The following is a 27124-nucleotide window of genomic DNA, read 5'->3' on the forward strand; positions in this document are numbered from 1 at the left end:
TGTTAAATGGTGTAAATGGTTTTTACATGAGGAGAAAGTTCAGAAGACTAGAACAAGTATGTTTTATATAAATGTGTAAGTCAAGGTAAATGAGAGAATAGAAAGAGAGCACCTGACCATCCTTCATGAATTTTCCAGTTAACTACCCTGGCTATATTATATCACAAGGTCCTGAAAATGCTAGAGAATGGGGGTATGGAGCCACTGGCAGCAATGTCTGAGATGATGTGAAGAAAGGGAGAAATGAAGAAAGGATATGAAAAATAATGGTGAATTTGAACTCCAGTTTATCTAGCTCCAAATCTAGTATTACACACAGTGGATCACCTACCTACTCATTACTGGGCTACTAGTTGTCTAATATTCTCATCTTGGTTTTTTTTTTCCCAGAGAAACTGTTATTTGGACATATCTGTTTGTGCAGTTGCTTTTTGGAATAAGGAATAGGATTTTCTATGAATTACTAGTAAATTTCTTCATTATGAGTGCAAATAAATTGCTAGTAAATTTCTTCTCATTATATTCTTTTTTCAAATGGTTTATGAATTTTAATGTTAAGAACACAGATTCTATTCCTCTGAAACTTCTTGCCATGCTTACAGTTATAAGAATACAATTTCTGAGACCAGCCAGTGACAAGTCTTGGATTGGAGAAGTGGAGGGTCTTGTGTGAGAAATAAAAATGTAGCCAGGGTCACTAGATTATAGAGTAGTACTTAGTAAGAAGGCAGAAACAATAATAATGAATCAACAAAAAATGTTATAAAGTAAAAAAAATAATATTTCATTCTAGAAGCTATTGGGAGCCATTGCAATTTGTCAAATTGGGGACCGAGGTTACATGGTCAGATCTGTGCTAAAGGAAGATCAGTTTAACAGTTGAGTGGAGGATGAAATGGATTAAGGAGAGGCTTGGAAGAGGGAGACCTAATAGTTGAATATTTTTAGCCCTTTGCAACTCTGAAGTTACGTGTTCAACATTCCTTTTCAGCTTGAAAATTTTATTGGCTAGGAAATCCTCTTGTCTATTTATGTACTGATTTTTTTCTGATTTTCAGTTCTAAGTTCTGTTTAATACTCCTTCCACCTCTTCTTTTTCCTTGTCCTTTTTCTCTTTCTCCTATATTTCCTCCTCCTGTGGGAGGAGTTTCCATCCTTCTCATTTACTAACTCCTTTCTACAGCCTACTGTTCTGGGTCCAGAAGTCCCTGAAACAGTTTTACATGGTTCCCATCATGTTTCATCAATGACCAGTGCCTTGACCAGCCTCCTCTTCACCAGCTACCAAAAGAGGGTAAGGGACTCATTGGGCCTAGAGATGGTGCTGTCTCATGTAGGTCTAGAGAGTTCTTACTCTTGTGGGTGCTTGAAGATTAAAGTCTTTCAGAATAAATCCTAGAGCTTACTATCTTCTTTAAAGCTGACATAATCAGCATAAAGGAATCATTCCTAAGTGGAATGTGACTCTGGGATGAAAATATAGCTTATAAACTTTCTGGACTTGGGAAATAGTATGGTTTTGAGTTCCAATCCTTTTTCACACACTTACAAGAGTATGGCTCTTGGAAAATAACTTAATCTTTTTGTGCCTCAGTTGTTTCATGTGTAAAATGGGGATAATAGCATCTTTTTTACAAGTTTGTTGTGAGAATCAAATGTTCTAACAGAGGTAAAGCACTTTCTAAACCTTGAAATGTGATATAAACACTAGCTGTTATATCACTTAATTCAAATGACTTTGTTTAGAAAGAATTGAAGAATTGGGAATTAAGGTACTTTGAGGTGGAAGGAATAACTTATTCCCAGATGATTCTTCCTTTGCTGGGCTTTTGTATATCAGCTTCTAGAAATCAGAAACCTTTAGAAAGGGTTATTATTTTCATATAAGGGCAGAGTACCCCTACATACTACAGGATTACACAGTTGATTATAAGTTCTTAAATGTGACTCATGTTCATGAATACAATACTCCATTTGTAAATTTCTGATGATGATGGCCTATTCAGAACAATAATCAAATACAACTGAGTTGGAGAGAAAAGATTCTGTCAAAAGAATAATGAAATATCAGAAGTTGGAGAAATATATTTTAGTCTCCCAATGAGCAAAAGCATTAGGAAGCATTGATATTAACTCAGAGTACACAAGAAACATGGCTGACTATGGATACAGATGGAAGAGGAAAATAAAATTATTTCTTCTTCTGAGTAACAATTTAATTTTAATCTGTTTTAAAGGAAACTTTAAAGATATTTTTATTGCAAAGTTAACTCTTCCTATTACTGAAAAGGCCCTTTTCTCCATTTTAAATCCAAACTGAATCAGTAGTGTTCATCATACAATGTCAGCAGTTATCTGAACTACTGTTTTCCAGTCACAGATCTTTGGTTTTTCCCCAAACCCCTCAGTGCCTTCAGTCTAACATGTTGGTAGCACAAAAGAAATCAGAGGCAATTACAATTGTGCCCCAACAAAGCTACTTGCAAGGAATCCAGGAACCATACAACTTCCAATGAAGTCTGTGGATGATTCTTGAAGAGTCTAATCATTCTGATTGGTTAGCCTAACTGGAGGAAGAGGGGGTTAACTGAAGCTGCAAAGTGCTAAAATATTAACAACTCAAGGCTAAATAAATAGATATTAGTTTCTCTGGACTTACCCAAACTAAATTTTAGATCAGAATCCTGCTTACTCAGTACATTTGCTCTGAATTAAGGAAATGAAAGTAAGAAATTGAAGGGAGAATTAAATAAAACAAATAAAACAAGTAAAACAAAACAAAAAACTCAATTATAAGAATTTTTTTTAAATCACAGAAATTATTCTAATGATTACTTTAAGGACTCTAGTAAATGAACAATTAATTAGAATTATATTTTATCATTTTCATTTTGAAAACAGTAAATATTAATGTTAATCTTCTCTGTATGTATACATATTTAATCCAAAGTTGTTTTTGCAGCTAATTACCTTGGTACAATTACTTAGCAATTGTTCATTAGTCAGTTTTACATCTGTGCTCCCTTTTGCTACACAAATGTTAGGCAAACATTTCAACCAGATAGAAGGGAGCAAGGTGTTGTATAATGTTGGCTTTGAATATTGGGGAACAAGGAAGAGCATCTTACTGTATCTAAATAATAATTTTAGGCTTTTGGATCAAAGAATGCATGTGCATTTTTAATTTTAATTTTTTAAGGTTATGACAACTTCAGAATTGGCATTTTGGAAGCTTCATCTATTATATATCTCATGTACAGCTATCTATACTATATGTGTACTATATGAGGTACACAAGAATATAAACTGTGTTTGGTTCATTTATTTAGCAAATGCTATTTAACCTCAATCATTCCCCATGTATTTTTTTCATTACTTAATAAAATGCATTTGAATGTTTGTGAATGAATGTGTAGTCTGTTTGAAATCATATGAAAATGTTAAACTTTATGAACCTTCCATAGGATTAAAGTAGTGGTAAAAAATAGGATGAGACTACCTCTCTAAGTTTAATGAGTGTGACAATTAATTTGCAAACCTATTAGTTTTGCTAAATTTCTCATGATTAACTAAATGATAAATTGTTAGCTATAAATCAAAATATGTATAACTAATGATACTTCACTGGCTTTTTTGATTATTGAATATTTACTGTCTAAAAATCCTTCTAGTGGTGCCTGAGAAAAGAATTAAGTATTTACTTAAATTTCTTCTTAACATCTCCAATTGCTCACACACACACAAAGAATTTACACCTTTCTACTGTGTTCCCTAAAAGAACTTTAGGAAACTGATCTCTATATGAAGATATTTTTATTTTTAGTCTGTCAGCAATTTACATGACTTTGTTATTATATTTAGCGTTTTTAGTGGACATATTTCCCTAATTAAGAAATTGTTGCTTATTTCAAATTTTCTGTCATCATCATATTTCATACTTAGCAATAAAATCGATCAAACATACATGTTGTTGTGGATCCTTTGAAAAATTTGGATATTTTGTCCCACTTTCCAGAAAACTTTAATTCTGTGTTCACTAAATCTTAATATGATTAGTATTTTGAAGACAATTTCTTTTCCCCTTAAATTTCAACTGAACTCCCAAATACTTAAGCAATCTTAAAGCTAAGTTGTCTATATGCTGAATATTTCATTACTATCAAAGCAAGATATTCTTGAAGGGTAACAAAAGGGTATTTAGTATTATGTTCCTTCATGGAAACAGGAACTTTCCTTTATAAATCTTTGATTAGATCATTTTAACCTCATAAAGTGGATTTTCATATGATTATTTACAAAAGAAATGCTATTAAGTATGTTGCATTATGACTGAAAATAACTAAAATGTACTTGAGAAAAGATTCATTTTTTGAATTTTAATTTTAGTAGAGAAAATATTTTTGGATGAATTATGGAAAGAAATTGCATGGAAAAAATATTTTGCAGTCCTATAAATAAAGTTAAAAGATAAGAGAAATGTAAGACAAAAATAAAAGAAATTCTATGTTTCAATTTTGGCTATCTACATACCCAAATCCCTTTTATCATGAAGCTTCTAAGATTTTATGACTTATTCACCATATTCCTTTGTATGAGTTTTCTCCCTTGAAATAAATGGAATACACCTTTTGCAGATTCACCTACTTGAGTATTTGGTCAGAATCTTCTATTCTGTTCTTGAAGAACCCAGCTCTGGTGTCTTCCTGGGTTTACTTCCCATAGAGTGATCAGGAAACTAGCCAAATCCATGAGTTATTCTCAGAGAAAATGTGCTTGTAATGTCAACTGAAGTAGCATGTATTATAGCAAGAATCTGGTGTGCCCACTAGGAAAGGTGAGTAGGTATCATGATAGGTGCTTTTAGATAGAGTCCTTGGGTCCAAGGCTCCAATTCTCTGAGGTCCTTGTTAGAAACTAACCCCAAGTAATTGTCCCCTATCCACTTCAGATTCTTTAGGCTTGGTTTCCTGTGGGGAAGAATTTGAAGGAAGCTGTCCAATTTATTTTAACAATGCTGCTTGAGATAACAATGCTAAAAACTCCCTTCGTTTCTAGCTTTGCTCCAGGGAAGAGAGCTTTGATCTTGGAGCATTGAGCTGAAATATATTTTAACATATAGCCCACAGAAAGTCAGGACTGAGAGAGAACTTAAGACATTGGTTTTATATAACTTTGTTTTGGCACACAGCACTACAAAACCACAAATTAGAGCTGGAAGAGAGCTGAGACCACCTATCTAGTGTGAATCCCTTATTTCAGAATGGAAGAAATGGAATTCTTGGGCAGTTATGTGACTTGCCCAAGGTCAGACAGGTATCAGAAATCAGTTGTAACCATATTTAGGGAAATACACTTTCCCTAAGTCACAGCCATTATCCACAGTTGCATTTTGTTCTCACTTTTGTGATTCATTTCTTTCACTCAGAGAAACTGGGAATTTCAATATCTAACAGCAGCCCACATACAGCACAATTTTACAATGGAATAAACAGGGGGCTTGCCCAGTCAGGGTCACAGAGCTTGCAGTATGAGCTCAATTTCAACTTCAAGTTTTCTAATTCTTTCTAAATACATAGCTCTTTGGATGGGTCATCCTAGGTAAAAGTGAATAGTCAGTCAATAAATCAGTCAGGCAGGCAGTGTGCTAAGTGCTAGGATACAAAGAAGGACCAAAGATAATTCCTGCCCTTAAGATGCTCATGATATAATGGTATAGAATAGTGGGTCTAGAGTCTGGAAGATTTGAGTTCACATCTGTTCTCTAATATTTCAAAGTTATGTGAGTGTGGTAAAGTCAATGAAAATCTACCTCATTTTTCTCAACTGCAAAATAGAAATAATAGCAGATACTACCTCACAGGGTTAATTTGAGGATCAAATTGGATAACAACACAGTTGTTTATATTCCTTGGGAAAAGATTGTAAAGGGCTTGGTGACCCTTTCATGTGTGCTAGTGGAAGGCAACTGCCACCCTTTGCTAAACCTATTTCTTTCATTTCCCATTACCTGCAATAAGAATGTAATGAAGGGCAATCTTTCCTCTAAATGTGGACATTTAATCTCTTGTCATGCCTCTTTTCTAAGGGAAGAGGATGAGGAAAATTGGTAGGTTATAGGAAATATGAATCCTACCTTTCCTCTATATAGATGCTAAGGTGATAATTCTGAAGCCCACATCTTACCATAAGGTCCACATCTTACCATTTTCAATAATCCCCAGTGAATTCTCTAAGATAAAGCTTTTAACTAATCCAACCATTTTGTGGAATTATACTTCAAATGTTATTCTACTGTTCATAATTTTTTTTAAATAATAGCTTTTTATTGATAGAGCATATGCATGGGTAATTTTTTTACAACATTGTCCCTTGCACTCATTTCTGTTCCAATTTTTCCCTTTTCTCTCTCTACCCCCTCCCCTAGATGGCAGGCAGTCTTATACATGTTACAACATATGTGTGCAGATCTGTATAGTTCTCTTGTTGCACAAGAAGAATTGGATTCAGAAGGTAAAAATAATCTGGGAAGCAAAACAAAAATGCATGTAGAAAATATTCATTTCCAAGTGTTCTTTCTCTGGGTGTAGCTGATTCTGTCCATCATTGATCAATTGGAATTGAATTAGATCTTCTCTTTGTGGAAGATATCCATTTTCATCAGAATATATACTCATAAAGTATTGTAACTGTGGTGTATAATCTCCTAATCCTGCTTATTTCACTCAGTATCGGTTCATTTAAGTCTCTCAAAAGCTCTCTGTATTCATCCTGCTGGTTATTTCTTACAGAACAATAATATTCCATAACATTCATATACCACAATTTACCCGACAATTCTCTAATTAATGGACATGCATTCATTTTTCTGTTTCTATCCTGAGTAATCCTTATTGTGGCTCCTCTATATTTGAATTATTTTTTCCTAGCTTTTTGTAGTATTTTTTTCTTGGTCTGATAGTTCTGAAATTTAGTCACAATATTTCTTGGAGTTTTGATTTTGGGGTCCCTTTCAGTAGGTGATCAATGAATTCTTTCAATGTCTATTTTATCCTCTGTTTCTATAACATCTGGGCAGTTCTCTTTGATAATTTCTTGGAGAATAGTGTCTATTATTTTTTTCAATATTTTCAATATTTTTTCAAGAAATCCAATAATTCTCAGATTATCTCACCTAGATCTCTTTTCCTGGTCTGTTGTTTTCCTAAGAAGGTATTTGACCTTTTTCCCCATTGTTTCATTTTTTTTTTGGTTTTGCTTGACTGCTCCTTGATGTGTCTCCTTGAGTCATTCATTTCCATTAGTTCAATTCCGATTTTTAATGAATTATTTTCTTGATTTGCTTTTTTATTTCTTTTTGAAATTGTCCAATTGAGTTTTTAAATGAGTTGTTTTCTTCTATAGAATTTTTTTTCCATTTCACCAATTTATTTATTTATTTACCTATTTACCTCTTTATTTATTTATTTATTATTTTATTTTTAAAATTAATTTTATAATTATAACTTTTTTTTGACAGTACATATGCATAGGTAATTTTTACAACATTATCCCTGCATTCACATCTATTCTGAATTTTCCTTCCTTCCCTCCACCCCCTCCCCTAGATAGCAGGCAGTCTCATACATGTTATATGTGTTATAGTATATTCTAGATACAATATATGTGTGTAGAACCGAATTTCTTGTTGCACAGGAAGAATTGGATTCAGAAGGTAAAAATAACCTGGGAAGAAAAACAAAAGTGCAAACAGTTTACACTCATTTCCACATTGCTCCTTCTCTGGGTATAGCTGAGTCTGTCAATCAATTGGAACTGAATTAGATCTTCTCTTTGTTGAAGTTATCCATTTCCATCAGAATACATTCTCATACAGTATCATTGTTGAAGTGTATAATGATCTCCTGGTTCTGCTCATTTCACTCAGCATGGATTCATGTAAGTCTCTCCAAGCTTCTCTGTATTCATCCTGCTGATCATTTCTTACAGAACAATAATATTCCATAGCATTCATATACCATAATTTACCCAACCATTTTCCAGTTGATGGGCATCCATTCATTTTCCAGTTTCTAGCCACTAAAAAAAGGGCTGCCACAAACATTTTGGCACATACAGGTTCCTTTCCCTTCTTTAGTATTTCTTTGGGATATAAGCCCAGTAATAGCACTGCTTGATCAAAGGGTATGCACAAAGTTATCAAACTGTGCATAATTCCAGATTGCTCTCCAGCATGGCTAGATTCTTTCACAATTCCACCAACAATGGTGTCCCCAATTTTATTTTTTAGAGAGCTACTTTCTTTTTCAAATTCACTAATTCTGTTTTCCTTGGAATTGTTTAACTTTTCCAATTCACTAATTCTGTTTCTCAGGGATTTGATTTCTTTATCTACTCTATCTCTAAATGAGTGGGATGACTTATCCAAACCCTTTTATCAAGCTTCTCTTCCCTTTTCCCATTTTTCCTCTACCTCTCTTTTTAATTTCTTCTATGAAGGTCTTGTGTGGTGGGGAGCAGATCATATTCCCCTTTGGGGATTCATCTGGAGACACTTTGTTTTTAGTCTCCTCAGGGTTTGAAGTCTGCTCTCTGTAGAAGCTATCTATTGTTAGAATCTGTTTTAATTTTTTGCTCATTTTGTCAAAGAAGAATCAAAGAGAATAAACTAACAAAAAAAGCAAATGTGGTCTGCTGGATGGTATTACCAAGCTTCCTCTACAGACTGCAAGGGGCAGCAGTAAGGCACTAAGGATAGCAATGGCTGCGCTGTGTCTGTGCTCTGAGACTGAGAGCATGCTGAGTCACTCCAGATGCTGTGTGGTATGGCCAGGTCCTAAGAGATCCTAGGGTTATAGTTTTTACCCCCTGTGTTTATAGCTTCTTTGCTGATCTACTGACTTGCTGCCAGGGCAAAGTACCCACATTGTGGTAAAGTTCTCCCCACAGAAACTGCTGAGATCATTCCCCACACCCCTCTGGTCTGCTCAGTGTGAGCTGCCTTCCATGCTCTCCCTGCCTGTCTGGAATCTGCACCTGATCTAACCTTTCCGGCCCATGAGCAAAAACAGAACTTTTCTGGCGAATTTCGAGGATATCTTCTGTTGGTAATGTATTCATGGTTTTTTTCAGTCAATCACTAATTCTGAGGCCTTGCAATGAAAAAAAAATATCCTGAGGACAAGAAGGAGCCTAGATAGATGCATGTGTCCTCTCCACCATTTTGGCTAGAAGTCCCTTGCACATAATTTTTGATCCAGCAATACCACTACTAAGTTTATTTACAAAAATGATTATGGAATCAAAAAATAATCTATATGTTCTAATATATTTATTGGAGTTCTATTTGTAGTGGCAAAGAACTGGAAATTGCAGAAATGCCCAGCAGTTTGAAAATGTCTAAAACAAGTTGTACATAACTGTGATGAAATACTACTGTGCTATAAGAAACAATTCCTCAATAATCTTAGAAAAACATGGACAGGTGTGCATGAAATAATGTAATGTAAAATGAGCAGCACCAAGAGAACATTGCATATAGTAGCAGCTGCCACTTTGAGTGATTAAAATTATTAATTAATTATTTTCAATAACCAAATTAAGTACAACTGATAAATAGCCATATGTATAGAATGATTTTATATATTTGTGTTTAATGGTAGTCATCTCTAGCTCAGGGTGTGGGAGGGAAGAAACAAAGAAAAAAAGTAATTTATATAATAACTTTTTCATGCATTTAAAGAAATAGCAAATATTTTAAATAACAGATTTGTGGTTTCTTTTTTATCATTGTCCTCTCTAATTACTATAGTATTATGGAAATCCTCATTTTATTCATAAGTTAGATAGAAAATTTAAAAACAAATTCTTCAGCTATGTTCATAGAAATTTAGATTTGCTCTGACTCCCTTTGTGTTGTAATTTTGTGATTTTGAATAATGTAATTATTCTGTTTGAAGTGTTTGTCCTTTAGTTTGACCAGAAGATATAAAAGTGTTTCTTGAGATCATGTGTGAAATTAATGCTATGACATTCAAACTCACATAATGTAAACATGGTATTCTCTTAAGGGGGAGGAAATGTGGAACCCAACTCACTTTTTAGTTTAATCTATGTTTTCAATATTTTCTCCATTACTTTCTTAAGTCCAGACCATCAATGAAACAACACATCAAGTTCTGATTTGTAGCAAAAGAGAGAATAAAACAAATATGCCTCCAAATGACTATTATAATTCTTAATTACCTAGCTCCAACTTACCTTTCTAGCTTCCTATGTACTTTTGACACAAGCACAGTAGAATTCCTGGAAAGAGACACAATCGCACTGGAGTTCCAGGCCTTTCTAAAATCATCTTGTTCAAAACATTTTCAGATGAAGAAATTGAAACTGTTTCTAGCCATATGAAAAGATGCTCCAAGTCATTATTAATCAGAGAAATACAAATTAAGACAACTTTGAGATACTACTACACACCCCTCAGATTGGTTAGGATGACAGGAAAAGATAATGCTGAATATTGGAGGGGATGTGGGAAAACTGGGACACTGATACATTGTTGGTGGAATTGTGAATACATTCAGCCATTCTGGAGAGCAATTTGGAACTATGCTCAAAAAGTTATCAAACTGTGCATACCCTTTGATCTAGCAGTGTTACTATTGAGTTTATATCACAAAGAGATCTTAAAGAAGGGAAAGGGACCTGTATGTGCCAAAATGTTTGTGGCAGCCCTTTTTGTAGTGGCTAGAAATTGGAATTGAATGAATGACCATCAATTGGAGAATGGCTGAATAAATTGTGGTGTATGAATATTATGGAATATTATTGTTCTGTAAGAAATGACCAGCAGGAAGATTTCAGAAAGGCCTGGAGAGACTTACATGAACTGATGCTGAGTGAAATGAGCAGGACCAGAAGATCATTAAATATTTTGAAAACAATACTATATGATGATCAATTCTGATGGATGTGGCTCTCTTCAACAATGAGATGAATTAAATCAGTTACCTTTATTCAATGATGAATAGAATCAGTTACCCAGAGAAAAAACTCTGGGAAATGAGTGTGAATCACTACATAGCATTTCTAATCCATTTGTTTTTGTCTGCTTGCATTTCTGATTTCCTTTTCAGGTTAATGTTACATTATTTCAAAGTCCAATTCTTGTGCAGCAAAATAAATGTATGGATATGTATACATATATTGTATTTAACATATACTTTTAACATATTTAACATCTATTGGTCTACCTGCCATCTGAGGGAGGTGGGGGGGAAAGGAGGGGAAAAGTGGGAACAGAAGTTTTTGCAAGGGTCAATGCTGAAAATTACCCATGCATATACCTTGTAAATAAAAAGCTATAATAAAAAATAAATAAATAAATTCTCCTTCAATTTTCCAAAAAAAATAAATGCAGCGTGTTCATCATTTTTTATAGAACAATAATGTTCTATTAGTTTCATATACCATAACTTTTTCAGCCATTCTCCAATTGATGAACATCTGCTCTTTGCCCAATTCTTTGCCCCTGGAAAAAGAGCTGCTACTAATATTTTTTCATATGTGGGTCTTTTCTCCTCCTTTATGATTTTCTTGGGATGCAGACCCAGTAGTGGCACTGCTGGATCAAAGGGAATGCGGCCTTTTTAATAGTTCCAAATTGCTCTCCAGAATTGTTGGATCATTTTATAAGAGAGTTGTTTTCTTTAGTAATTTGTTGATGCCTTTTTTCATCAGGCTAGTTCTGTTTTTTTTTTTAAGTTGTTATTTACATATATATATATGTATACACACACACACACACACACACACACACACACACATATATATATATATATATATTTTTTTTTTTTTTTTCTTTTAGTGCCTCTTCTATCAAGCTAGTGTTTTTCTTTTCATAATTTTCCTGGACTCATTCTAATTTCTTTTCACTGTATTTGTTCTCTTACTTTTATCTTTTTCTTTAATGCTTCCAGATATTTTTGCAGGCATTGAGGTCAATTAGAATTTTTCTTTGAGGTTTTAATTGTACCTATTTTTATGTTGTTGTTTTTAAAATTTATTGAGGGAGCATTCTAGGAAGATGGAGGAATAGGTCTGTAAATTTCAAGGTCTCCAGATTCCTCCCACACACAGACTAAATTTGAATCTTAAGGTTAATATAAACTGGTAAAAAATCAAGAAGACTTGGTGCAGAACAGGAATTCTTATGGTACAATCCAAGAAGATCTGAAGAAAGATTCTAGGCCAAGGATTAACTAGTCTGAAGTGCAAACACTTCCAGGCTAACTCCAGAGAAACATCATGTGGAGTCCTCTTTGGCTGAATAGGCTTGGCTAGTGTCTCAGGAGGAACCACAGACAATTTTCTCCTCCCAGATAGCAAGGGGAGTCATGGTCTAAGTCTGGGAAGACAGAGTGAACCTTGGCTGATTAGGAATGGCAGGCCCAACTGTGCTCTAGAGACTCAACCTTTGGTAAAAGGGCACCAGCACATTCTGTTATTGCAGAACCAGTGGGACAGGGATTCTGCTGAGTTTGGACCTTTGCAGGGGGTGGGTGGAGCATTTAATCTGGGGTTTCAGGGCATAAAGCCAAACTGAAGTAAGGCTAGAAGCACCACAACCCCAGTTCACAATCAGAGGTAATACTAACTAATTACTAATAGTAATCCTAATACCTCTCAGTAAAAAAAAAAAAAAAAAAGAAAAATGAATTGACAAAGAAGAACGAACCCTACCTAGAAACTTACTATGGGAATAGGGAAGACTCGGGTTCATCATCAGAGGGCACTGAAGTAAAAAGAGCTTCTTCTACTCCAAAGAGTAATATTAAATGGCTCTCTGCCTCAAGAGAATTTATAGAAGAACTCAAAAAAAGTAAAGATCAATTGAGGGAAATTAAGCAGGAAATTTCCTCAAAACAAGATTATGGAAAAAAGTAAACCAATTTAGAAAAGGAGACAGAGTCTTAAAGATAAAAAATAACTATTGGGGAATGACTGAATATGTTATGGTATATGAAGGTAATGGAATATTATTGTTCTATAAAAATAATGAACAAGCTGATTTTAGAAAGGCCTGGAAAGGTTTAAACGAACTGATGCTGAGTGAAAGAAACAGAACCAGGAATACATTGTACACAATAATAACAAGTATGTTTGATAATCATATATGAAAGACTATGTTCTTATTGGCAGTTAAGTGATCCAAGGCAATCCCAAGAGGCATTGAATAGAAAATGCCATTTGTACCCAGAAAAGAATTATGGAGATTGAATATAAATCAAAACACGCTATGTTCAGTTCTTTTTTTTTTTTTTCCATTTTTTTCTTCTCCCATAGCTTTTTCCTTTTGTCTGATATGTACTCTCATTGTCGTTCTCTTGAATGAAATTATGGATAGTTTCTGTGATTTGTTTTTTGGCACTTATTTTTTAGAACTGGATTACTTAATTTCCAATTGGTTTTATTCTATCTTTCCCTGGTCTTTTATTGAATATAATTTTTATCACATTGTGGTCTGAATTGATAGTGAGTTTTTTATGACACAATACATGGTCAATTTTTGTGTAGGTGCCATGTCCTGCCAAGAAAATCATGTATTTAAAAAAAAAAAAAGAAAAAAAATCATGTATTCTTTTCTTTCTCTACTCACTTTTCTCCAGATGTCCATCATATCTCAGGTTTTCTAAGACCTTATTAAACTCCCTTATTTTTCTCTTATTTATGTTGTTGTTAGAGTCTTCTGATTCTGAGAAGGAAAAGTTGAGGTTCCTCACTAGTATAGTTTTGCTGTCTATTTCTTCTTGTAACTGGCTTAATATATTCTGTAGGAATTTGTATGGTCTACTACTTGGTGCATATAGATTTAATAACGTTAATACTTCATTGTTTATGGTATCCTTTATCAAGATGTACTTTCCTTCCTTATCTCTTTTAATTATATCTATTTTTACTTTTGCTTTATCTGAGATCAGAATTGCTACCCTGGGTTTCTTTACTTTAGCTGAAGTATGATAAATTCTGTTCCAGCCTTTTACCTTTACTTTGTATGTGTCTCTCTATGTCAAATATGTTTCTTGTAAATAACATATTGTAGGATTCTGTTTTTTAATCCATTCTGCTATTTGCTTCTGTTTTATGAGAGAGTTCAACCTATTCACATTCTTTTATGATTTCAGGCTCTGTATTTCCCTCCATCTTATTTTCTCTCCCATTCTTTTGTTTTCTTACCACCCTTTTCTCAGGAGTGTTTTGGTTGTTTTTTTTTTTTTTTTTTTTTTTGTACCTACCCCACTCACTACCTCACCTTGTATCACCACTTACTTCTTCTTTAACCTTTTTTCCCCTTGTATCCAACCCATCCCTTTTCTTTCCTCTTTCTCTCCTACCTCTTTTTTGGTTTTATATATTTTTATATCCAACTGAATTATTAAGTTATTTCCTCTTAGAGCCAAAGCTGAAGATATCAAACTTCAGACAATGCTCATCTCTTCCCCTTTCTCTCTTAGATTTTAATAGGTTTTTTGTGTCTCTTCGTGTGATCTAATTTGTCCCATTATACATCCCATTTCCTTTCCAATACAGTCCTCTTTTCACTCCTTAATGCTTTTTTCTTTGATATCCTCAAATCAAAGTCCAGACCTAACCATATTTTCTGTCTATGTGATGCCCCTTTCTGTCTGCCTCTGTAACAAGATACAATTTTCAAGAGTTGCAGATATCATTTTCCCACACAAGGATGTAAACAGTTTAACCTTTAAATAAGTCCTTTGTTGGTAGATTAAAATTTCTGTTTAGTTCTGTTTTTTAAAATAGAAATTATTGAAAGTATCTTATTTCATTGAAGATTCATCACCTCCCCTGAAAGATGATGCTTATTGTCCCTGGGTAATTAATTCTTGTTTGCAATTCCAGGTACTTTGCCTTCCCAGAATATGGTGTTCCATATCCTCTGAACCTTTATTGTAGAAGCTGCCAGATCCTAGGTAATCCTGAGTGTTGCTCCTTGATATTTCAATTATTTTTTCCTGGCAGCTTGCAGTATTTTTTCCTTGAGGTTGTAGTTATGGAGTTTTGCAACAATGTTTCTTTGAGTTTTTCTTGTGGGATGTCTTTGTAGTGGTGATTGATGGATTCTTTCAATGAGTATTTCTTTTTTCTGTTTCTAGAGTAATTGTACAGTTTTCTTTTGAAGATATCTGAAAAAATGCTATCTAGGCTCTATTTTTGGTCATAGTCTTCAGGTAGACCAGTAATTTTAATATTGTGTCTCCTGGATTTATTTTTCCAGGTCAACCTGTTTTCCTATGAAGTATTTTCTTTCATTTTTTTTTCATTCTTTATAGTTTATTTGATTGTAGCTTCACATCTCATAGAGTCAGTCTTTAATTTGCCCCTTCTAGTTTTTAATGTGTGAGTTTCTTCAATTAGTTTTTTAAATATCTCTTTTTCCATTTTGCTAATTCTGCCTTTTAAGGTTTTGTTTTCTTCAGTGGATTTTTTTTCCATTTGGTTAATTGTATTTTTTAAGAAATTGCTTTTCTTTCCAACCTGTTGACATTCTCTTGCATACCTCTCACTTTTTCTCATTTTTAATATTTTTCTTATTTTCTTTTTAAAGTCTTTCATAATCCCTACCAAAAGACTCTTTGGGCTTGACACCATATCATATATGTCTTTGAAATTTCCTCTGTGGTCATTTTGTAATTGTCTGAGTTGGTGTGTTTTGTTCTTTCCTATCACCAAAATAGCCTTCTATGGTCAAAATTCTTTTGCGTTTCTTGTCATTTTCTTTTTATTTGGTATATTCTTTTCTTTTCTTTCCTTTTTTTACTTTTATGATTGAACTCTGCTCTTGGGGTAAAGTGGATGCTTTCCCAAGCTTCCCGTGCAGATCTGACCTTGGCTTTGAGCACAGGGATCCTTATGTTTGGAGCCTGTAACTTTGCCTTCTTTTTCCAGGAAATGGCCTGGTTTCTCAGAGTTTTCTTTCTGAGTTTGGATTGGAGTCTGTCCCACTGATCTGCTCTTCTACTGAACCAGAACAGAGGATTATAATTGCTGATTTACTGTCATTAATGCACTCTCATCAGCTGGACTGAACATTCTTTTCACTACAGTGAGACTGGTTTTTCCTGAAATTTTTTTGAATCTGTCTTGAACTGGAGAGTGGTTTCATTCCATAAGACTCTTTTCAGCAACTTGGTTTCATGTAGTTTTCAAGGGAAATTGAGAGAGCTGGAACAGCTTCCTGGTTTAACTCTGCCATCTTGGCCACACTCCTAGAAATGCCCTCTGACTAGATTAGTTTTGATTGCAAAACTTATGCCAGGTTCATAAAACATGCATCCAGGTCTGAGTTTGGCAAGCTGGCTTTGATTTGACTGAATTTTTTTTCCACCCAGGACTACAATTTGAATATGATAACTGCTGAGCTTCCTTATGAGAAAAGCTACGTGATTTTTTTGGTCTACTGGATTTTATATTGTCCATAAGCATGCATAAATACCATTATGTGTTTGAGTATAGCATAGCATGTCCTTCTGCCATGGTAAATGTGTCAGGATTAGATTAGGTAAAAGGGACAGTTTTTAGGACATCTTTTCTAGACTCTTTCTCAAGTCTGGTCAGCAGTATAGTCCTTAGAAACGCTGCTCAGATATGCAGGACACTCTTGAATCCTAGTGAGAATCTTCTGCCTAGTGAGAAGATGACCCTATGGTCTAGGCCACCTTTGTTTAGTATATTGATTACAGCTTCCAGTGTATCTTCACTTGTTTCATCACTTGCCTTTCACCACAGGGCTTTGAGATAGCTAAAAATGATGAGAGAGAGAGAGAGAGAGAGAGAGAGAGAGAGAGAGAGAGAGAGAGAGAGAGAGAGAGAGAGAGAGAGAGAGAGAGATTATGTCTTTTGATTTATGTATAAATTGCATTTAGGTGAGCAGAATTGCAGGAATCAGAGTCTTTCTTTTTTAGACTCATGAAAATCCAACGGTAAGATAAAAGTCAAGACAATTGAAACTTCTCAATTTTCAATGGATTTCAATGGATAACCTTAGTTTCTTTGATTTATAACAAAGCTCTTAAATTTTCTACAGAATCTGCTTCAACTGTCTTTCTGACTTTTGGAACAAATTCTTCTCATCAACCTATTTAGTCAAGGTAAATTTTCATATGCTTGGTGTCGACTATCTACTAATTCACCAATGGGTTTGAGACCCCTAAGTCATTTTCAACTTAGTTTAGTCTTTGTGCTGAATATGCTACAGATCCTTGAAGGTAAAGGAGAGAACTGGGTGAGTTATATGGATACTGAAGTTGGAAAATAGCCTTCAAAAGAACTAGACATCTTCCATACCAAATGTACTAATATTCCCTGAATAAGCATATACTCCCCTAATAAATTAATGTTGATACAAAGACAATTGTTTTTTCTTTTCTTTTTTCCTGAGGCTGGGGTTAAGTGACTTGCCCAGGGTCACACAGCTAAGAAGTGTTAAGTGTCTGAGACCAGATTTGAACTCAGGTCCTCCTGAATTCAGGACTGGTGCTCTATTCACTGCACCACCTAGCTGCCCCAAAGACAATTGTTTTTTACCCCCACCTTGAAAAGTTCACAAGATTCAAAGACCTCAATGCATGGATAAATTGAGAAATCAAAAAATATCTCAAATCATTTGTTTTATTCATCATACTTGCTCTGTAAAAGTAATGTCAGCTTTATGGTATAGGCGGGTATTGCATATTCACTTGCTTTGTGTAATCCAGCCCCAAGTTCCAGCTCTCTTGGCTATCCCTGGGCTGACTTTCCTAAATTCCAAAGCTATAGGATCATCCTTCTAGTGGCTATTTTTTTTTTTTTGACAAGTGTACTCTTAAAATCACTCTTTTCCCTCTGGATATCTGGCACTAGATTTAGCAATTCCATAATTTAGAAGATAGCTGTCAATGCTGGAAAAAATTATTTCTCCATTACTTGTTGGTGATCATTCAGTGAAGGAATTAGATATATGCAGAAGAAGACTATGAGGAAATTGAGGTTCATTTCAGTGTAGTTCCGTGGCTAGCCAAACTTTACCTGATGAGTCCATGCCAAGGAAAATCCCTTGAATCCCCCAAGAATGTACATGATGCATAATATAAATTGATTATTGAATGAAGTTTTATTTTTACACAGTAAAATAATATGTTAGCAATGCAAAATGTTAGTAATGATGAGGGTTGGGGTCCCTTTAAGATTCCTTTCTAATTGCCCAACCCATGACTGACCTTGATTCACAAATCCTGGTCAAAGGCATTCTTTGAATATCCAGGCCCAGCTCCCACCATCATCAGCTCAGCTTTCCCCAGCCCTCACCTGATCTGAGATAACTGAAAAGCCCACTGAGAACTTAGTGGTATCGCCCATCATATATAAAAAGGGCCAAGCTGGAGCCCTCTTCGCAGGAGCCCTCCCAACCAACACATGGTATCCTAACAGCCATGTAAGGGTTCCTGCCTGCCAGCAGCCACCTTTGGCCCTGGTGTCTTTCTAACTGAGCTCTACTTCCAAATTTCTACAATAAACTTTTTATTTATCAATCTAGGTTTTCAGGCCTGTAAATTCATTTTACAGGGGACACTGCACCTCATGGGATTATCTATGCGCCGAGAAATGGGGTTCCCTCTTTCCTTTCTCTCATTAGTAACACAATGTAGTAAGTTATCATAGCTGCAAGCAGATGAGATATTAATATTTGCTCTATTCATCTTTAAAAGTCTGTTTTGTTTCTGGCCATTGCCTCTTTTTGTACACCTTCCCTCTTATCATCTTTTCCCTTTCCCATGTATTATACTTTCCACATGGCCAAGGATGAATAATCAGTCAAAAGTGATGACTTATTTTTGTATGTTTTGCCCCATCTGATAGAATCTAAGTTCTTTGAAGGCAGCCATACAATTTCATTTTTTGTGTCAGTTTACATGGCACTTACAAAGACCTGAAATACCTTAAGTAAGAAATGTTTAATAGTAAATGCTTGTTGAATGAATGAATTATTGATTCGTGATGTTTCAAAGATTTCTGCTGCTCTATGCTTATATCACATGATCTCCAAAGTACTTGAAAATACTTTTGCTATTCTATGAAATATAACCCCAGAGAAGTTAAATAACTTGCCCATAGCTAGAAAGTAATGAAAGGAGCACTTAATCCTATATTATGGAATTATACAGTGCTAGGAATGAAAAAGACCTTTAAAATGATGTAAATCAGAGCTTCTTAACCCCTTTTCACTTGTAACCCCTTTTCACCAGAGAAATTTTTATGTGAATCTGGCTACATAAATATATAAAATAAGTGTGCAAATCAAATATTTATTGGTAATAACTCATAATTTAATGATGTGATCCCTCATGGGTTTGCAACTCATAGTTTAAAACATTTGATGTAGACAATATCTCATTGTATTTGTTTTAAAATTTTATTGACAATTTTTCTTCAATTTACTTACTGAATATATCTCTTTTTGTTCCCAGCAAATAATCTCTTAAAAAAAAGAAAGAGGGAAAAACTTGTTTAGCAAAGCCAACTAATCTATCAACTGAAAATATATCCATAATCACTCATGAAGAAAAGAGGTTGGTACATTTTCTCAAATGTTTTTTAGCTCCAAGATTGTTCATTAGAATTACACATCATTCTTCCCTTTGCTCCCCTTTTTTTCTTTTAATATATATTATTATAGTAATTATGTTCATTTTTCTTCTGTTCAGTTTACTTTAATCTGATTAATTCCTACAATTTTTTCCTATGCTTCATTGAATTTTCTTTATACACATGATTTTTTAAAAGGCAGCAATATTTTGTATTTCACAGCAGATTTCCCAGTATAAAGAGTTGATTCTAAATGATAAGTATATATTCTTCCTTACCTAATTTGTTACACTGGTTTACCTTTTTACTTTCATCAGTGCCAAATAGTGTTGTTCATTAACACTTCATAGGCTAGAATTCCTATTCCCCCTTCACTGATGTAGTTTTAAAAATATAATTTTACTCTTGTATTTTCTTTTTCTATGATCCCAATTTCCTTCTATATTCCAAACCATTACAGTAGCCTGTTGCCTATTTATTCTCTCTCCTTCAAGTTTTTTCCACTTCAATTCATCTTCCAAACAGTTCCAGTTGTCAAATTGCTCTTCCTAAAGCATAAATGTGTCCATGGCACACCCTTATAATTTCTTTTGACTCCCCATTGCTTTCAGGATCAAATATAAAATTCTGTTGGGTGTTCAAAACCCCTTATAACCTGTTCCTCTACCTTACCAGTGCTGTTAGACCATACTTGTCCCCACCTCTCATGTATTCTGTAAAACATTGGCACCATTCTCTTTGCTTCTATTCACATAAAACATTTTACCTTCAGACTGAGCGTTTTTACTGGCCATTCCTTGTTCCATTGTGTCTTTCTTCATCTCCACTTTCTGGTTTCCTTTGTGTCTTGTCTACAATCTCACTTTTTGTAAGAGTCCCATCCTCGTCTCCTTTAATGCTAATGCTTCTCTCCTGCTAATTATGTGCAATTTATCCTTTCTATATATTTTGCTTGTCCATAGATGTTTGTATATTAGAATGTGATGTTAGAAACCATTAGATTGTGAGAATCTTGAGTGTAGGGAATTATTATTGTTTTTTTTTTTTTTTTGGTTTGGTTTGTTTTGTTTTTTGCCTTTCTGTGTCCCAGCTCTTAACATAATGCCAAGCACATAGGTGGTTAGTTAATGCTTATTGACTCGACTTTCCCATACCTAAGTGAGTCATCCCTTGTAATGAAAGCTTTTTGTAAGAAAAAGAGAAAAAAAATCCACATAATTAATCAATACAAGAAAATTATCTGATATTTTTTGCCAGATTTCACACCCATTGACTTATCACCTGAATAAAGAAGTGGCCAAAAATGTCTTCTATTTTTTTTTCTTCTTGGAATTGATTTTTTTTTGGGTAATTTTTTAACATTCATTTTGTATCATATTGAAGTTGTCTTTTTCCCCCATGTACATTGTTACAGCAAATTTCATTTTGCTTTCTTAATTCATTTTTACTATGTATTTGTTTATGTAAGCCTTTTCAGGCATCTCTGTATTCATTGCTTCTTACCATACAGTAATATTCCATTACACTCATTTCCTACAGTTTATCCAGTACATAGTACATAGTGTATATAAAATATTTAAGAGATTCTATTGACTGGTGCTCCCTTTCTCATTGTCTCACATCATCAAGAGGTATTCTGCTCTTATTTTGCCTTTCACTGCTTTTTCATATGATCAGATGATCCACTGCTTTGATAAAGCCAACCCCTTTATGTGCACATATTCATCAGCATAGTGTCCTTTCTATAATCCCTTCTCGGTCACTTATCTTCAAGCTATGTCTACTAGATAATACCTTCAGAGTAAGTGTTTAATAAATGCTTGTTTCCTATTGCCTGGAAAATTAAAAAAAAAGTTTTAGCAACTGTTTGGACATATATACATATATTGTATTTAATTTATACTTGAACATATTTAAGTATTGGTCAACCTGCCATCTGGCTGGGTGGGGAGGAGGGGAAAAATTAGAACAAAAGGTTTGGCAATTGTCAATGTTGTAAAATTATCCATGCATACATCTGGTAAATAAAAACTATTAAATAAAAATAGTTTTAGGAAAGGAACCAAATACATTTATGACTTAAGATAATACCTACAGTATTCCACATCCAATTTTTCTCATGTATGTAAAGAGGACAGGGTGGTACATTTTTTGAATTGTTTCTTATAATTATATAGAATGCAGGTCCTTCCCTCATTTACATAATTAGAATAATTGTGCATATAATATTATCCTGCTTTTACTTATCTTGCTTTACATTAGTTTCTAAGAGCTTTCCTATGTTTATCTAAACTCTTTATTGTCAGCTTTCCTTACAGCAGCAGTGTTGCATAGTAAATAGAGATTTTGAAACCAGGAAGACCATGATTCAAGTCCACCTCTCCTAACAGAGACTATTCCAGGACAGTAAGCTTTTAGCAGAATTTTATTTTGTTTAGCTCTGTAAAGTATTCCCCAATTATCTGTCCCTTCATTTAACAAATGAGGAAACTGAGGCATTACAATATTATAATAGCCTGTTGCCTATTTTTTTTCCTCCAAGTCTTTTTCCATTTCAATTCATCTTCCACTCAGCTGTTAAATTGATCTTCCTAAAGCATAGATTGGACCATATAAGTTCTTTTGGATTCCTGTTGCTTTCAGGATCAAATATCAAATGCCTTTTGGTAGTCAAGGCACTTTATAACCTGTCCCACTACTTTACCAGTGTTGTTAGACCTTACTTGTCCCCACCTCTCATGTACTCTTGTAATACACTGGTACCATCTTTCTTACTTCTCTTCATACAAAACACTTCACCTCCAGACTGAACATTTTTTACTGGTTATTCTCTGTTCTATTGTCTCTTTCTTCATTTCCATTTCCTTGCTTCCTTTCAGTTTTGGCTACAATCTCACCTTCTGCAAGAGTCCTGTCCTGGTCTCCCTTAATGCTAGTGCTTCCCTCCTGCTGATTATCTGCAATTTATTCTTTCTATATTTTGCTTGTCTATAGTTTGCTTGTATGTTAGAATGTGATTTTAGAACCCATTAGATTGTGAGCTTCTTGAGAGCAGAGATTTTTTTTTTTTTTTTTTTGGTTGGTTTTCTTTTCTTTCTGTGTGTGTGTGTGTGTGTGTGTGTGTGTGTGTGTGTGTGTGTGTGTGTATAGCACTTAACATAATGCCAGGCACATAGGGGCTTAATAAATACTTTGTGACAATTTGACTTTCCAACCTTCAGAGAATCATCCTTTTAATAAAGCCTTTTTTTAAGAAAAAGAGAAAAAAAGTCAGCACAACCTATCAATAGAAGAAAATCATCTGAAATTATGTTCTATGTTCCACATCCATTAACTCTTCACTTCAGTACAGAAAAGGGTAAAAATATCTTCTATGTTTTTCTTGAGATTGATCTTGTTTTTTGTAATTTCTCAGAATCCATTTTTGATTATTTTTAGGTTGTCATTTTTTCCATTCACATTGTTGTAGCAATTTTACTATTGTTTCCTTGTTTCATTTTTACTATGTATGTGTTCATGTAAGCCTTTACAGGCATCTTTCTATTCATTAATTCTTACAATACAGTAATATTCCATTATATTCATTTCCCACACTTTATCTAGCAATGGAAATACTGTATGTATAGTGTTTGAGAGATTCTACTAACTGATGCTCATCTGTCTCTATCATCTAGATGTATTCTGCCACTATTTATTTCTGCTTTCACTGTTTTCTCACATGGTGAGGTGATCCTTTGCTTTGATGAAGTCAATCCCTTTATGTGCACAAGAAATCTCATACCAACTTTTATTCATTAGCATATTTCTCCCTCTATCATCCTTGCTCTTTCACTTATCTTCAAGTTTTCTTTGTCCACTAGATCATTCCTTCATAATAAGTGTTTAAAAATACTTGTTTCTTGTTGCTTGGAAAGTTTTGTAGAAAAAATTAATGAAAGCAACCAATGCATGGATAACTTCATCTACCTACAATATTTCATATACAAAGTCTCCCATGTATATAAAGAATGCAGGATGGTCCATCTCCCCAATTCTTTCTCTTTTTTTCAAAAAAGTTTTTATTTTGAAAATATCTGCATAGATAGTTTTCAATATTCACTCTTGGAAAATCTTTTGTTCCAATTTTTTTCTGCTTCCCTTCTCTCCCTCCCCTTCTCTTAGATAGTGAGCAATCCAATATATCTTAAACATGTACAGTTTTTCTATACATATTCCCACTATTATCATGCTGCAAAAGAAATATCAGATTAAAAAGGGAAAAATGAGAAAAAACCCAAAATCAAGAAACTACAAAAAAGTGAAAATAGATGCTGTGACCCCACAGTCCTCATTTTCCTTGCAAATGGTTCCCATTTCTTTTTTATAATTACACAGAATTCAGGTTTCCCACCCTCATTTACATGATTAAAGTAATGTATATATTCTCTTGTTTTTACTTTGCTCTTCATTACTTTCTAAGAGCCTTCCTACTTTTGGCTAAACTCTTTACTGTCAGGTTTTTTTTTTTTTTTTTTTTTTTTTTTTAAGAGCAGCAGTGTAGCATAGAAAATAGATGGGATATGTCTTGAAATCAGGAAGGCTGGGTTTCAAGGCTGCCTCTTATAATGGAGGAAATTCAGTGATCCAGGAAAGCAAGTCTGTAAATTGTAGAATTTCATTTTGTCTAGCTCTGTAAGATACTCCCTGTGTAGTTGACCCTTTATTCTTCAGATGAGGAAACTGAGGCACAGGACATTAGGTAATTGCTGAGCTAAGAAGTGGATAGAACCAAATGGAGAAGTAAAGATCCTATAGCCTTCTTATCTAAGTACATCCTTACTAGTATAGGGTAAAAGGTGAACAATTATATGAGTTACACTTGGGAAGTTTAATTAAATTTTGTTAAACCATTGGGTAATTGAGACAAAGGCAGCCAGGCCCAGTAAATATCTACAATCATAGGGAGAGACATGGTTTTCTGCTGAAAAGTATCCTCAGGGCTCTTTTCATATCATTGTTCCTTAAGCTGTAAATGAAGGGGTTCAGCATGGGGGTGACTATAGTGTACATAACAGCTGCTGCTGTGTCTTTTTGGGCTATATGGGTAGATCTGGGGTTGAAGTAAACTCCAATGACTGTTCCATAGAAGAGGCAGACCACAGCTAAGTGGGACCCACAAGTGTTGAAGGCTTTCTTTCTCCCATGAGTGGAAGGGATCTTCAGGACAGCAATGAAAATATATATGTAGGAGATGAGGATGCCGATAAAGGGCATAACAGCTGTCAGACTGCCTAATATGTAGACCATCAAGTCATTGAGCAAGGTGTTTGAGCAGGCCAACCTTATGATCACACTGAGTTCACAGAAGAAATGAGGGATTTCCTTTTGGCCACAGAATGAAAGTTGAGTTAGAGAGAGAGTGTGAATCAGGGCATCAATACAGGCCCAAGACCAGCAGATTGCTCCAAGAGAGGCACAGACTTTTTGGCTCATGATCATATTATAGTGTAGTGGGGCACAGATGGCCACATAACGGTCATAGGCCATGGAAGCAAGGATGACACTATCTATTCCTCCAAATAAAAGGCAGAAGAATAGTTGTGCCAGACAGCTGGTATAAGTAATTACTTTATTTCCAAATATGTAGTTAACCAACATCTTGGGAACAGTGCTGGATGTGAAGCAAATGTCACCGAGGGACAAATTGGTAAGGAAGAAGTACATGGGGGTGTGAAGGTGGGAGTCAGTTCTAATGGCCAAAATGATGAGCAGGTTCCATAGCACTGTGATCAGGTACATAATCAGGAATAGGAAAAATAGAAGTCTCTCCTCTTCAGGCTTGTTTGAAAGGCCCAGGAGGATGAACTCAGAGATGCTTGTTTGATTTCTTCTTTCCATGGGTCTGTTGGTCATGAAATTAGAATAGTTCATTTCAAGTTCGTTTGAATATTTTTGTATGAATAAAATCAATGAAGATAGATTGGAAGACACATGGGATAGTGGGAAAACATTTGATTGTATTAAAATATGTCATTGCTAAAAGTCTGAGACATAAAATATTTAGGGAATTGAGAAGAGATTTGTAACACAAGGACATTCTTTTAAAAATTCATTCAAAGGATGAAAACAAACAATAAATGACCACAAGAAAACATTTTTCAAATCATGATCCAATATGCTGAATTTTCACCTTATAGTCTGAAAATCTGGAAGAATTGTGCTAAGTTAGCCTTGGGTTTCCTTCTTGATAGAGTTGCAAAGGAATCCAAAAATAGTGGTTCACGTTTTGTTGGAAAAGGGAGAAGAGAATAAGCATTTGTTAGGAGCCTACTATTGTTCCAGGCCTTGTCCTACACCCATTATAAATATTACTTCATTTGATCTTAACTTGGAAATTTATTCTTTACTTAAAAGGACAAAATCGATACATGATTGATGAATATATAGTAGATTATATTGAGATAATATTTTTAGGAGAGTCAGATAAAGGAAATATGTTGCATTCAATTATTGTCTCAATGCAAATAATTCTCAAATCTATTTATCTACCTCTAACTTTTTCCCTTCAGCTCTAGGCTTATATTTCCAATTGTCAAACACATTTGAATTTGTTATTTTTATCCTTAAAACTTCCTTTTTTACCCAATTTTGTGATTACTGTTGAAGATGCCATTTTTTCAATTTTATAATCTAGGTAACATCCTTTACTTTCTGTTACCCCAGCCCCATATCCAATGTTATGCTAATCCCTGTTAATTTTACATTCACAAAATGTCTCTTTTACACTGCCTTTTCTTCTCTGACCTTTCTACCATTTTGGTGAAGTCTTTAGTCACTTCATACTTTTACTTCCTTGTTGGTTTCTCCATCTTACTTATCTTCTGTTCATCTTTCACTGAGTTATCAAACTGATCTTCCTAAATACCATGTCTTCTCATTATTTAACAAACTCATGTGTCTTCCTATCACTTCTGGGGAAAATAGAAATCATCTATTTGGTATTTGTCCTTTACAGTATGCCCATTTCCCATCTTTCTAGTCTTCTTAACTATATTTCCCCCATACATCCTGTGGTGCAGTGACTCCAGCCATCTTGCTGTTCATCACACAAGATACTTCAAACTCCAGATACTTCCAATATCTGTCCTTCTTTCCATTCTCTCCCTCATTATTTCTACCTTCTGGCTTCCTTTGCTCCTTCAAGTCTTAGCTATTATCCTATATTTTATATGAATATGTTCCCTTCCTCTCCCCTAAATTATTGTCTTCCCTCAGTTAATTATGTACAATTTATCCTTTATTCATATCTGATTAGTTCTTTTCATGTTGTCTTCTGATTAGACTCTGAGTTCTAGAAGAAAAGAAACTTTTAAAATTGTTTTTTTTTTTGTATCTCTAGCATTTAGCAAAATGGATACTAAATAGTCATTTGCTAAGGATCAATGCAAAAAGAAAGCGAAACAGTATTCTTCTAATAGTTCATTATAGACTACCTACCAAATGGGAA

At 34.4% G+C, this 27124-nt stretch overlaps 1 protein-coding gene across 1 annotated transcript; it reads right to left on the reverse strand.

Annotated features, from left to right (window-relative positions):
• Nucleotides 1-24573: 24573 nt before the first annotated feature.
• On the reverse strand, nucleotides 24574-25515 carry LOC141551951 (olfactory receptor 1f45-like). The gene has a single exon (XM_074284226.1). The coding sequence runs from the start codon at nucleotides 25513-25515 to the stop codon at nucleotides 24574-24576; it is 942 nt and encodes a 313-aa protein (XP_074140327.1).
• Nucleotides 25516-27124: the final 1609 nt, after the last annotated feature.

Source organism: Sminthopsis crassicaudata, chromosome 1 (genome assembly GCF_048593235.1).
Source record: "Sminthopsis crassicaudata isolate SCR6 chromosome 1, ASM4859323v1, whole genome shotgun sequence".
Taxonomy (NCBI): Eukaryota; Metazoa; Chordata; class Mammalia; order Dasyuromorphia; family Dasyuridae; genus Sminthopsis; species Sminthopsis crassicaudata.

Bases quoted from the DNA above. Each gene is read 5' to 3' on its own strand.
- LOC141551951 (XM_074284226.1), bottom strand. From the start codon at position 25,515: ATGGAAAGAAGAAATCAAACAAGCATCTCTGAGTTCATCCTCCTGGGC.